This window comes from Cucurbita moschata, unplaced genomic scaffold (genome assembly GCF_002738365.1).
Source record: "Cucurbita moschata cultivar Rifu unplaced genomic scaffold, Cmos_1.0 Cmo_Scf00014, whole genome shotgun sequence".
In the NCBI taxonomy this organism is placed as follows: domain Eukaryota; kingdom Viridiplantae; phylum Streptophyta; class Magnoliopsida; order Cucurbitales; family Cucurbitaceae; genus Cucurbita; species Cucurbita moschata.
The window spans coordinates 2,491,685-2,506,062 of record NW_019268530.1 but is presented as its reverse complement, the minus strand read 5'-3'; the positions used below and the strand labels follow the sequence as shown (position 1 = coordinate 2,506,062).

The 14,378-nt window shown below is 36.5% G+C and overlaps 2 protein-coding genes across 4 annotated transcripts; one reads left to right on the top strand and one right to left on the bottom strand.

Moving 5' to 3' along the window:
* Positions 1-3,703: 3,703 nt before the first annotated feature.
* On the top strand, positions 3,704-7,633 carry LOC111452104 (probable protein phosphatase 2C 33). Of its 3 annotated transcripts, XR_002712083.1 has the most exons (7): positions 3,704-4,551; positions 5,101-5,490; positions 5,579-5,696; positions 6,027-6,250; positions 6,343-6,858; positions 7,462-7,495; positions 7,562-7,628. XR_002712083.1 is itself a non-coding variant. In XM_023092646.1 (6 exons), exons 1-5 carry the CDS (start codon positions 4,309-4,311, stop codon positions 6,817-6,819), a joined length of 1,452 nt encoding a protein of 483 aa, XP_022948414.1. In that variant the 5' UTR covers positions 3,704-4,308; the 3' UTR covers positions 6,820-6,858; positions 7,462-7,633. The 3 variants fall into 3 exon arrangements, 2 of the variants coding, with proteins under 2 accessions (XP_022948414.1, XP_022948413.1); XM_023092646.1 differs by having other exon boundaries at positions 7,462-7,633; XM_023092645.1 differs by lacking the exons at positions 7,462-7,495; positions 7,562-7,628 and having other exon boundaries at positions 3,705-4,551; positions 6,343-7,182.
* Positions 7,634-8,269: 636 nt separating this feature from the next.
* On the bottom strand, positions 8,270-14,159 carry LOC111452105 (aspartic proteinase-like protein 2). The gene is made up of 10 exons (XM_023092647.1): positions 13,847-14,159; positions 13,348-13,477; positions 12,939-13,186; positions 12,054-12,278; positions 10,952-11,114; positions 10,765-10,838; positions 9,748-9,838; positions 9,474-9,549; positions 9,270-9,341; positions 8,270-8,636 (listed from the first exon to the last, which is right to left on the bottom strand). The coding sequence occupies exons 1-10, from the start codon at positions 14,059-14,061 to the stop codon at positions 8,482-8,484; spliced, it is 1,449 nt and encodes a 482-aa protein (XP_022948415.1). The 5' UTR covers positions 14,062-14,159; the 3' UTR covers positions 8,270-8,481.
* Positions 14,160-14,378: the final 219 nt, after the last annotated feature.

Below are 14,378 nucleotides of genomic sequence, written 5' to 3'. Positions count from 1 at the left end.
AAAAAAAAAAAAAAAAAAAAAAAAAAAAAAAAAAAAAAAAAAAAAAAAAAAAAATCATTAGCCGGGGCAGTGCAGTTGTTTAAGTTTTAGTTGAAGTGATGTGCAGTATGCATGGAATTGAAAGATACAGATTGAGTTGTTGCTATAAAAGAAACAGGTACTGTCAACATTGGTTGCTGGAAAGTTTAGCCTCTCACAATCTTACTGTAAGTATTCATTTCTAAGTTATAATTTGGAAAAATAGATGATCAAAAGATCAAATGATCAAATTTAAGCTTGTGCTTCAGTTGAAAACTAGTAGATTGTTGTTGAGAACCACTTGTGTGGAGTTGTTGAATATTATGTGTTGTATGAAGAATGAATTCTATTTTTATATGGGATCTAATTGTGTTGGTTTGTGCTTGTGAATAAGAAATGTTATTTGTCGTTTCGAGTTAGCTGTTCGAATCAAATGGAGCAAAATGGTCATTTTGTGTGATTCTATATATCTATATCTATATCTATATATATAATATATATATATATATAGGTAAAAGAAGATGGCATTTGGTGCTATTTTTATAGAATCAAATTCCTATGAGTTGTAAATATTTTGTTCCATAGCATAAGTTTCTCCCTCTTGTTTCCAAGAATCTCAATGGTCTCACTGTTAAGGGATGAAACGAGAAAAAGTGGGGAAAAAAGTCTGGAATCTTGTTTCAAAAAGGACGAGGAACAACAAACCAGAGAGCCTAATACGGTATGCTCTTTCTATCCCATTTACTTGATGAGTATGAGGATAAGCGTCGTATGTTGTAGGATAGATATTGAGTTTTAAAATGATTTCCAAAGAATCAATGCTGTAGATCTCATATCTTAGGTTATCCATCATTGCCATTCATCAATATTGCTTGCATTTGAGATTCTTTCTTACAATCTTCTAGTGGTTCTTAGATTCTTGGAGTTTGAAAGCGCGTAGAATTGAACGCTATCAAATTCAAACTTCAAAGATTTTACGATCTCTGAGTTTGAAAGTGCATAGATTTAAACGCTATCAAATTCAAACTTCAAGGATCAAAAGTATATTTTTCATTTCGATTCTTCGCCCAATCCTTAATTTGTCCTTCTAACATACACTTCATCAATCACATTAGACTGTCACTATTCCACTTTAAATGCATTTGGATGTTATCCCAACTACCAACTTTGTGTTCATACTTGAATCCAACACAATGTCTATGTGTTGTCCTTGCTGCCTTCTTTCCTGTCACCTGCAAATTGCCATGCTTTTCTCTCTCTTTCTTTCGCTTTGGTCGGTTGCTTCTCTCTCCTCCATTATTTTTTCTGCCTCTTATCTTAGAATCTCCCATATAAAACAAAATCAACTAGGAATAAAAGAGGTGTCTTAAAAAAGTTACTCGAGAGAGAGAGAGATTGTAATAGTTATTATTGATTGTGAGAGTTTCAAAACAGAGTCATAGATCGAATCATCGACCTTTGAAGTTACTTTTAGTCGACTTTGAATATTACATGTTTTTCTCGTGTGAGTACTTTAAATTTGAGATTAACTTCGTTTGTTTTTTATTTTTTCTTTGAAGTTCTAAGGTTTTCATTAATTAATGCTTTTACCTTTTAATTTCATGTTTAAGATTTCTAAACTTTCATTGACTTTTAAAATAGATTTGTAGAAACTAAATGTTGAATAATTTGGCGACAAGATTGACGTGAAATTGAAAGGTTTTTGACGCGTTCGAAACTTCTAAACTTAAAAGTACTATGAAATAATTTTGCCCCTATTATACTAAAAATTCTTGATTAGATCTCTACATCATAAAATTATTGTTTATAAACTACGTATAGAATTGTAGCTGAAGATAAAGTCGAGTTTCGTGTTTCATACCTTTAGTAGCAGCATCGTGACATGTTTATATTTATTTTTTAGGGAGGACCTAATTTAGAAAATTTAATACTTTGAGATGAAATTTTATATTTAATTTAAAGTACCAAAATAGTTAGGGGTCAAAAGTTAAATGATTCAAAGTGTAGTCCTTCAATTGGTCTATGAAGAACCAATCTGCTAAAAGATACGTTAGTAGTTCTTCACGTGTTAGGTGCACATGTTTTATACTATACTTTTTACAATAATATTATTTAATATATAATATATTAAAATTGATCCCCTTGCACGATTAACTAATTAAATTATGTTCTAAACCCGTTCATATAAGGCTAATATGAACGGACTTAGAGGTTGAAAATTGTATATTCAAAGTCTGCCTTGGCTTAATTTTATACATACAATAGCAGTTGGAGAAGGGAACAAAACATTTCTTATAAGAGTGTGAAAACCTCTCCAAACTGTGAGATTGACAATGATACGTACTGGGTCAAAGCAAACAATATTTGCTAGCGGTAGACCTCGGCTATTACACCTTGATTTTGAAGGAGCAAGTCTGCTTCGACAATGTCAATAACTTTAAAGAATCAATGATGATTGACATGTAACTTTAATCAAGAGGTCAGAGGTCATAAACGAGATCATAAACGGGCATATTAGTAGGGGCATGGCCCGAGAGTCGGATTTGGAAAGCTAGAAAGCTAAGTCCACATATATACCTAAGGGAGCATCCATGGTGGGGTCGAAGTGTTTTGGGGATATTTTATTTTCATGGTCTTAGACTATCATCATTTTCATCCCTAATAATTTTATTCATATTTATAAATATAAATACAAAACGTTCCTTCCCGTTGTTTGATTTTTTTTCGTTTTTGGAATAAAATCAAATTTTTAATTAAAATAAAAGACTTTTATGTATAATTACTTCTTTCTTCTTCAATTAATTAACCGTAAAATTTCATTAATTCTTTAATTTCCATATTTATTTCATATTACTTCTTTATAAATTTGCAAAAACTTTTCTTTTTTAACCCTAAAATTTATATTTTCATTGAAATTTAAACCCATTTGGAAAATTACTTACAATTTTTGGCATATATCTACCTAAGTATTTACTAATTATACATAGTATATATATATATATATATTTAAAAATCAACCAATAACAATTTTTATTTTTTTTATTTATTTTTTAATTCAACAAATAGGTCTTAAAAAAAAACATATATATATATATATATATATTTGTAAATTTGAGACGTTTATATCAAATTTATATACATTGATGAATTGAGATAATAAGATAGCTCAGATTTGACCGTAACTCAATTTCAAGCACTGTTTGACTCTCTTTTTAAAGTTTTTTTTTTTCATCTTTCCCTCGCGGTACTTATTTGTTATCGGTCTCTTGCCCATATTTAGCCTTGGATAGAATTTACCGTCCGATTGAGGCTGCATTCCCAAACAACTCGACTCATTGATAGCGTCTCGGGGTGCAACAGGGATTTCACCCTCTTTGGCGCCCCCTTCTAGGGTACTTGTGCCCGATCCGTCATTGAAGACGCTTCTCCAGGCTACAATTCGAATGTCGAGGGCACCCGATTCTCACGTTGGGCTTTTCCCAATTTGCTCGCCGTGACTCGTAAAGTCAAAGATGGAAATTAAGAAGAAAAAAATCCGACCTTTATAATAAAAAATGGAAGCATGAGAAACGATATAAACATAAGATATTAAAATATAATTAAACGGAAAAAGTAATGCAAATTTTTGGAGATTTGAGAGAGTGATGGACAAAGTTCTCTATTTTATAGACAAAGTCATCACTTTCTTGGTTCCTATTTTTTCTCTTCGTTCAATCCTTTTTCTTCTCTCTCTCTCCTCTCTCTCTCCTCTCCGATCTTCCCTTTTCTTATTTACCCACATGTTTCGATTCCCTGTTCTCTAATCCATTCCGATTCCTTATCGTCTCTGTTTTTTCCCCTCCCCACAAAACTCGATTTGATTCCAAAACTCATCTCCTTTTCGATTGATTTCTTCGATTTCGGGGCTCAAATCGCCGGTATCGGAGGCTATCATCATAATCTTCGTACCCCATTTGCATGCCAAGGTAGATCTGCACTTTTATCGCTATCTTCTTTTCGATTGTTCTTTTACGATTAAAGTGGAAACGAACATAAAAAAGGTGGAGAAGAGATAGATTCTCGTGTTTGTTTTTCAATTCAATTCCAAATTCCCAATTCCGTAAAGGTTGATTGAAGGATCTGGTGATGTGGGATTGAAAGGATTTGTGTTGAGAATTGGAGGGAGTGTCCCTTAAGGGGAGGGACGGAAGAGGGTTCCTGACGGATCGTTACAGAGAAAGTGGTGGGGGTCGGGGGTTCGACAGGGCAGGTGGCCTGGAGTGCATTCTAAGCATTGTTAGGGCACTTCGAATGGGGTCCTGCTTGTCTGCGGAAAGCAGGAGCCCCATTCCTGGTTCCCCGACCTCTCCGGCTAAGCACTATCATCGAAGCAGGAGCAAGAGACGAAATGGTTCTCGGAGTTCTTCCTTTGGGGATCTGTCTCTCCATCGGATCCCTGGTAGGGTGTTCGGCAATGGCTTCACTGATTTCGCCTCTTTGTTTACGCAGCAGGGCAAGAAAGGAACCAATCAGGATGCCATGATTGTTTGGGAGGTTTGTTCTCCTTTCAACAACTATTTTGCTCTTGTTATTACCTTTAATCTTAGATCCAAGCCAAAAGATGTTGGGGAATTAATATATGCCCACGAGTTTGTTGAAGGGTTCATTTAATTTCTTGCTTGCTTTGGTTCCTGTTTTGTTAATTAATTATCTGATCCAACAGAGATTACATCACTTGGGCTGTTGTGTTGCTTCTTCTGTACTTAACTTTTGTTTTACCCTCAATTATGTGGTTGAAGATCACACGTTTAAGTTTTCATCATGAGTTTGAATCTGAGATCTTAAAGAGTATCTTCAAACATCCCTTGCTCGTTACCACCTGTGCGGTGGGCACCCTTTGGGGTCTGTCTGTTATGCTTTTGTGTGTTCTTCTTTTTGTTCATGGCTTCTTTGAGTGGGGTCAACCACTAGGTTCTTCTTTTCTATTTTTTTCTCCATTTGTGATATAATATTAGAATGTGCATCAGCATCATACCCTTCTTTCTATCTGAAACTCCATATATCACATGTTTGGACTAATTCTGATTTCAACTGCGGTTTCAGAATTTTGGCTCTAGAACTGATACGATCTTCTGTGGGGTTTTCGATGGCCACGGCCCATACGGTCATATGGTTGCGAAGAAAGTGAGGGATTCTCTTCCTCTGAGGTTAAGTACACATTGGGAGGTCAACTTGACCACAGATGATGTTCTTAGAGAGATAAGCCTCAATACTGGAAGTGTGAACTCAGATGAAGCTACCTCCTTTTTATCTGCTGATGAAGAGTTTAGGGCATCCACTGATGGTGATGGAGCAGAAAAGCAACCTGAAATTTTCCATGCCTTGAAGGAATCATTTCTTAAGGCTTTTAGGGTTATGGATAGGGAACTCAGAATGCACCAAGGTATAGATAGCTTCTGTAGTGGGACAACAGCAGTGACTATGGTTAAACAGGTGCTGTTTCATGTTAAAAATGAAATGTTTTGGATTTGATTTGAGATAAGATATGTGTGTTCTTTGCTCATAAGTTACCGTCTTTCAGGGTCAGGATCTTGTCATTGGAAACGTTGGGGACTCCCGAGCTGTTCTGGGTACGAGAGATAAAGATGACTCTCTTGTTGCAATTCAATTGACTGTGGATCTGAAGCCAAATCTTCCAGGTTTTTGCCTTTCTGCTGACCTCCTCTCTGTAGAATATCATTTTGTTATATAAGAGCAATTCAATTGAAATTTGATGTTTTAAAAAATGAGTTATTTTGGACCATAAGGAAATTTTGTGCAATGAATTATATTTCTTGATCATAAGATTCATAGCTAGCTTTCTCGGTAGGAATCATTGAAGTACGGTACTTCGGACTGCGCTCTTATGAGCCAAATGCTCAGTTACTTTGTAATTATTTGACTGTAGTCTGCTCCTCTCTCCCTATACTTCCTTCCCAACTTACTGGTTTACTGAAAGAATTTTTACGATGATTCTTTCCCACTAACAGCTGAAGCAGAGAGAATCCGTAAGTGTAGAGGTCGTGTCTTTGCTCTCCACGACGAACCTGATGTTCCTCGAGTTTGGCTTCCAAACAGCAACTCTCCTGGACTTGCCATGGCACGAGCATTCGGAGATTTCTGCCTCAAAGACTTTGGTCTAATCTCTGTACCTGAAATATCATATCGACGGCTCACTGAAAAAGACGAATTCATTGTTCTGGCTACAGATGGAGTATGAGAGCAATTTATTCTGCAATTTTCTTTTAAAAAGGGATCCTCCTCCTTCTGTTATTCTCAGAGTTTGGTTTGTGTTTCTTTTTGCAGATATGGGATGTGCTATCAAACAAAGAGGTTGTAAATGTCGTTGCATCGGCTCCAAAACGCTCTACTGCAGCTCGAACTTTAGTTGAGACAGCCGTGAAAGCATGGAAATATAAGTACCCAACTTCCAAGATTGATGACTGTGCGGTTGTTTGCCTTTTTCTTGACTCGAACTCCGGAAATCTATCATCTGCTTCCAATACCAAACCAGAGGTGCAACAAAGTTTAATAGATCACATCAGCAGTGCAGTTGAGAGTGAAGATTTCTCTAGCCCAAATGGTCTGAATCATTTGGGAACCGTCCAAATCTGCAAGGAAACTCCGGAGGATGGAAGCGAAGAAGAAGATGAATCGAAGGAGGAAGAACATTCAGAAATGGGAATAGAATGGTCTGCCCTGGAAGGCGTCTCACGCGTAAATACTCTGGTAAACCTGCCGAGATTCGATCCTGGAAAAGAAGATAAGAAAGGGCGGAAGTAACTGGGAAGTTCAGAAGATATCCATCAGTGCCTTGTTTTGGTAAAGTTTATTATGTTTTACTTTTTGTTGCTTCTGTTATTCTTTCTGTAGGAGAAGAAAAGAAATCACATAAGAATTGAACTCGAGAGAGGTCGGCCCGACCTTATTAGTGCGTCTGGGGAATAGTCGACGACTCTGTCATATCAGTAAAATTCGAGTTTTGTAGGATCAACTTGCCATCCTTTATTGTTCTAATAATTTTTCTTGTACGAATCGTTTGTTATTTGTAATGTTGTTAATAAATTTTGTGATTGTGAAGCCTAAAATTCAACTTGCTTTGCAAATCTTCAATTTACTTTGATGTGGACTGCCACATTGTTTGAACTTTGTTCCACTGATTTTCTTTCAGTTGTTTGCCTTTTTGGACCTAAAACTAGGGGCTGGACATTCATCCTTCTTCTCTCTGATTTTTTTAGCTCCCTTTTTGGAGCAATCCCCTCACCAACACATTGATTCTTTAGTATACACTAGTATTCTTGTGATGGGTTTACCTATAGATATAATGGGCGACGTATAGACATATATTTGATGTATATTATTAGCCTATAAGTAAATTGTTTACCGTGCATAATCTTACGTATAACCCTTTTTTGTTTTTTCAAGTGATACCTGTGCTTCCATGACTAATGACGAGGGCATACCAGAGTTGCAGAGCTCTAAGATTCTACGAGACATAGGATTCTAATTTTTCTTTTCAAGGGGTACCTGAGCTTACACTACTAATGATGAGAGCATACCAGAGTCGAGGAGCTAGAGGCTATGAGACTTTAGATTGTATATTTTAAGTACATGAAAAACCATACTGTAAATCTATGAAATAATAAGTGTTCGAAAAAGTTGAATCGTTAATGTTAAACTACGAACACAAATTTATTAGAATAAATATTTGTGGTCATGAGTTCTCATATGTGCACCTAAAGTGTGAGAAAGACATGCAATTTAATATGTGGCTAAGAAAAGAAATTAGTGAGACTAATTATGAGCTTCACCCAAAAACAGAAACGGATAAGGCTTGCAATATTTAGTATGTGAATTAATGGTGTTATTATCCAATTTCCCGCTTTTTATATTTTCTTTCGAGTAATTTTGTGGTTGTCCAATGGGACACTCTCGCATAATAATCTACTACTTCATAATAAGATAGTACCTCAGGGTAGCCACCCACATATTACGTGCTTACCACTTGTCTTATTTATTATTCTTAGTATTTTAGTTATTTTCAAAATAAGAATTCTGCTCGTTTTATCGAACTCATTTCATATCATGGTTCAAACGTAGATGGGGTTTACTAATTCTTTTCGAAGTCTGAAGATAAAAAGTTCCTACGAAACCGAACCCCTGGATCATCTGTCAACTCCATACAAACCATCGAATTTATAACTTAATCTTTTTTGAACGGATAACACATACATAAACATTACAATAAAGTTTTTATATGAATTAAGTTGAGGCCTATGAATTCAAAGGATAAGCTGTTTACACAAAGCCCAAAGAATAATTCAGTATTGGGAAATGGATCTTAAAGAACCAATTCAATGATGAAAAAGAATGAGTTGTGTTGTTCATACTATTTTTTATGTTGAACTCAAGTCACTTTGAAAACAATGTATGTTTGTTTAGTTTTTAGTTTGTAAAAGAATGAAGCATGGTAAGCATTAGTATGAACAACACCACTGATGTTCTTCCAGTTCTTAGGGAAGATGCGGAAGAAAGATCATGAGGCCCAACTGTATATACGCCTCCGCTCTTCTCATCCCTCACCTTAATGCTTGAAGAGCCTGCAATTCCCCATTCAAACATATTAACATTTGAACAGAACCAATCCAATACTGTTACTATATTGAGGAACATGGACCGACATGATTTAACACAACCTTGTACAACAGAGAAGCCAAGCCAAAAAGAGTAAGACCAAAACCAATTTAAAAGCGACCCGCCACCGACCCGTCGAACTCGTTTTTGTCCTACCTGCCCTTACTTTATCTATAATTGGCCTACCCTTTATGTCACATTGTAACAAATCATTACTTGTTGGTCCATCAGATGTAAACAATACGAGCTACAAATAGTTTTCACGAAAGTTTGAATAGAAAGAGCATAAAAATCTACTGTTTTCTGGCCTATTAGTCTGAGCAGAAGTAGAACATGTCTAAACATTACTCAACCAGTAAAGCGATTCAATCAGAAAGCAGGGCATAGGCATCACAGGCATGTAAATTTGTATGTTAGGATCGTATGAAACATAGAAAATAAGAGTCAAAGTGTCGTAATGACCCAAGCCCACCGCTAGCAAATATTGTGTCCTCTTTGGACTTTCCCTCAAAGTTTTTAAAAAGCGTCTCTTCAGACTTGGGCTGTTACAGGTGTACTCGAAATTTATCTAGTGCTAAATAAGAGTCAAGTGTACTCACAGTTGTACTCTGTCCAACCGATGGTCTGATTTTCCAAGTCGTATAGCACGAGTCTATTTTGAAGCACCAAATCTGAAATCAGAAACAAATGAAAAAGAAAATTGGTTAACAATAATGTGTATCCCAAGTAAGGCAAATTGCAGCAGCAGAATTTCATAATTGAAGTCATGAAATAATAAACGAGTTCATTGCCTTTTCACTGACCTCCCAACAGAATCATACCCTTTCCATCCCTAGATTGGGCACCACTGTTTTGCCAACCGACACACCATTTATCACTCTGCAAAATTTGTCAAATCACAGCTTAGACATTTTCATATGTTCTTCGTAAGTAATTATCAAATTAAATTGTTTTTTTTTTTTGTTGCGAATATTCCTATCATTCACATTATTAGCCCAAATTTTTATTATTGGGGTTAGCATCAATAAAGCATGAGAAAAGGAAGTCTGGTCATACTTCAAAGTTCAATTCACTCACATCAATATCAAACAGATACTCACGAGGACGAACTCTCAAAGATAGTGAACCTTCAAAGTGAAACGTAACGTCAGGAAATCCATCATCAATGCTGCATGAAGAACATAAAAGCCAAATGAGAAACTTTTAAGAAAATGTTCAGATAATGAACGTTTTAAGCGTAGCGATATTAATAAGATGTTCTAGTCTCAATATGTTGAAGGATGTTTTGATTAGGTAAAGGAAACTATGCAATACATGCTAAACTCTTATGATGCTTATTATATTTAAGATATGCGGAGTTTGGGGCCTCACTTTTTGCATTATGCTCATGATCACGTGTGAAATCTCACACCGGTTGGGGAGGAAAATGAAACATTCTTTGTAAAGGAGTGGAGGTGGACACGAGGCGGTGTGCAAGCAAGGATGCTGGGCCCCGAAGGGGAGTGAATTGTGAAATCTCACATCATTATTCGTAAGGGTGTGGAAACCTCTCCCTAGCAAACACGTTTTAAAAATCTTGAAGGGAAGCCCGGAAGGGAAAGTTCAAAGAGGACAATATCTGCTAGCGGTGGGCTTAGGTTGTTACACCAACTAGAGAGGGACCTCCTATCCCAAGACCAACTCTAGAGATGACAGAGTTTCAAGTTATTGAGCTCGGACTTGAACCAAGGATCCTAGAGGGTATCTCTAGACTTTTAACCAGATTCAATTTTAACTATTTTTAATATGATGAACAGTTTGCGCCGGAATTCGAGATATCCCTTTTTCCCCCAGCCACTTAGTACTACTATTTTTTGACATGGATATCATTTACTCGGGAAGAACACTAACAAATCTTTGCTCATGAATCTAGAAAAAACTGACCAAATAAAAAGAAATAAATAAGAACCTCAACCAGCAACACATTTAACGATCATGTGAATGAAATAAGACCGACCCCGAAATGAACATCAAAGGTCGAACAATAAGATAGCTATTTTATACGTTTAACAAAGACGAATAGAAGTTAGCCAGGAAGGTATCATGTCATCTTACTTTCCGTTGTATTGAAAGCAAGTAAACTGTTTTTCAACAGTATGCAACTTCAGTCCAGTCTGCCCTGCAAAAATCTAACATAGTAAAGACAATTTCAGTTTCTAAAAATACGAACTTTAAATATTGTTTTGGACAGGAAACGATTAACAAAAACGTAAAATAAAAAAAAAAAAATTACTTAGTGTACCTTTGCTATTAATGGTTCATAAATCTCGTCTGGAAGATAAGCCAACGTCGTGCCACTGTCAATAATTGTTCCTCTGCTTAAATCAGTGTCAAAAACATCTGTGGGGAGATTCAGCATGTCACCGCCAACCTCAATTGCCTTCATAGCCACATTGTAATGTGCCCTAAAGTTGATGATGAAATAACTAAGTCCAAGGCTACTAATTAAGAAAAGAAAGCGAAATATTTAAAAAGAAGATATATAAATGCATGTAAAATACTAATCTGTGTTTGAGAAGGGTAAAATAAGCAACAAAGTACCCGAACGGGGCTGATTGCTTGCAATTCTCCTTCCCTATGAGCATCCAAAATTCTACCCCATGTTCGATAACAACAAAAACACTATTGAGGATACCGATAGCGTATCGTAATTGGATTATTTTCAAACGCTTTCACCCTGCCTTCGAGGGACCCAAAAAAAAAAAAATCTAACAAGGGACCAAACATCGCTAAAAGAACTCTTACGTCCTCCGAAAATTATGTTGTCGCTCTCTACCCAAAGACCCCACAAAACAGCACACACAGAAGTTTGCGACAAAAAACTCCCTTTATCGCAAAAGGGCACATGAAAGGAAAGCTCCTCAAACGCCTCCTTGCAACTCTAGGAGCTAACAAAAGCTAGGCACCTTAAAAAAATTGCGCTAGACTTCGAGCAGAGTCACGACTCTACATGATATGATCCGGGTCATTTTGTTGAGATGGATTGTTAAAGATATCATACCATTTTCTGTTCAACTCAACACCTTTTTCCAACTCCTCTCTTTTACAACTTTATCTATTGTTCAACTCTTTGCTAAGGATATTATTTTTCTCCATGAAATTCTCCTTGAAAGGGATAAGGCTTTCATGAATTCCTTTCGGCAGAGAATGATAATGGAACAATGTTCAATTTATCTTCCACAAACAGATGGTTAATTCCTTTTTCCCTCCTGAATTTTTCACATAGATATGAAACAGTTCAAAACAAAATATGCTATTAACGCATCACTTGTACTAGTCAAAGTAAATCAACATTTCAGATTCAAGATGACAAAGATTACTAAATGCAGGGAAGTATAACATACTGTTGCTGCACTAATGGAGTGGTGTGGACTTTTGGCTGCACCACCTCCCCAATGGCAAAAATTCCACCTCCTTTAATGTTATCCAAGCAATGAGCAAAAATCCTTCTAACTTTTCCTAATGAAGCCAGCTGCGAAATCATGGATGAATTTGATTGTCCGAAACCAAGTATCCCATCGACCGCAGCAGATGTTGCACCTAGTTGGCCAGATTGTTGAGCACCACAACTATCCATCCATGTATCCATCAAGGAAAACAAAAATAAGCATGAAGAAATAGAAGAACAGAAACAAATAACGGCCCAAGCCCACCGCTAGGTTTTCTACTATATACTACTTCAAACACAAACAAATAACTGGATAGGTTTTCTAATATTCATCTAAAAATGTAACGGCTCAAGCCCACCACTAGCAGATATGGTCCTCTTTGGGCTTTCCCTTCCGACCTTCCCTTAAGGTTTTTAAAATGCGTTTGCTAGGAAGAGGTTTCCACACTCTTATATAGAATGTTTCGTTCTCCTCCCCAATCGATGTGGAATCTCACAATCCACCCTACTTCGGGGCCCAGCGTCCTTCTCACAAAAAATAAAGCTATGTAGTTTATACTTCAAAAATCTCAACTTCAGAGATGGTAAAGCTCCAACGAATAAAAGAATTTCAGAAAGTATATAGTTTATGCTCCAAATGACTGAACTTACTTGTTCAAGGTATATCATAAACATCAACAATCCCAAAGCATCTAAAAAGTCCTCTGTTCTTTTTGTGACAGTCAACGTCAAAATATCCCTCAAAGGTATCACATTCCTTAAACTAAGCAACAGGACCCAAAAGTTCGGTTGCTCGACACAGTGCTGAAATAAATGGTAACGTAGAAAATGATATTCTTACCCAAATACTATACTCCCATTTGTAGATGCAGTTCGAAAATTTCCCGTTACTTGATCAAGTACTACACGATCCTCCACAAAATACCCAGTAGTTGAGCTTCCATCTCCATATGAAACTGTATATTCACAGTTCAGATCAGGCGTGCAGCCGGGAATTGGACCGTCGTGTGAGGAAGTGCAAAAATCTTGATCACAAGTTACCAGGTTTGAAGTACTAGAGCTTGATGGATTGTATAAAGTCAGTTCTATCTGTAACGAACAATCGTATAATTAACGTTTCTTCAAAAAATAATCAGAGTATAGCTCGGAAACTATGATCGGTGCACTACGAAAACAAGTTACAAATTTTTGGTGTACTTCTGAATATAAAATATGAAATTCAACCAGAATTTAAAGTTCAGGAGACATACACCAAGATCACTTTTCCTTGGACAGTTTGCACAGCCTGCACAATTCACCCATAAGAGGTCACTTCCTGTATCCACTTGAACATAATAGTCCTTGGCTGGTGTCCCAAGCCCAATTTTAGCAAAGTACAGCCTGAAAGCATATAATTACTTCCACCATCCAATAATGAATATGAATAAGAGAACTTTGAGGCAAGGATTTCCAAAAAAAGCACGAAAAAAATCTCCTCTAACGATCTGAAGCAATTAAAAACTTGAGCAATTAAGAACTTGAGCAGTGATTGATTTCACAAAGCCAAAACAAAAAGGAAAAAATAAAGATTCCATACAGTGTTTACTAAAAAGAGGTAGAAAAGAATCCAATAACACCAGCCCTTTTTGAAAGAACATCAGAATGGAATAAACTATCCACTAAATAAGCAATTACTAATCAAGATTACCGCATAAAAACACCATAATTTTCAGTGTACAGCAAATAATCGCAATAGAAATCAAGACTAACCCAGATTCAGAAGGATGTCCATTGCCACCCAATTCAAGATCAATAGCAGAAAGAAATCTACCGCGACGGTGCATATCGTGGGCTTTGAACGCACTCAACGACCTCTGACGACCATTGAATTTATGCTGAACCTTAAACACCAAATTACAATCCCCACTCGACAAAAACGAAATCCCTAACAACAAGTTCACTATAGAAAATCTTGCAATATCCATAACTAAGACCAAACCCCCAAATCAAACAGAGATTAAACCAAAACCCAGAACCAAAAATCAACTAAAATCGATGCTCAGCTCAGATTTATAGACTAACAGCAATGGAGAAACCAAATAAGAAACAGGGGAATATAGAAAGATCAAAGTCTTAGTCTCAAACTTCCCCTTGATTTTGAATAAACAAATAGATAGAACGGTTGATTTTGAATCCGGCAGTGCTTCTCAGTCAATTCAACTCCCTGGCCTTACGAACAACCTCCGATTCCACTGTGATTGACTGCAGGCCAGGCCCCAAGAAGAAATTCTCTACCTATTAA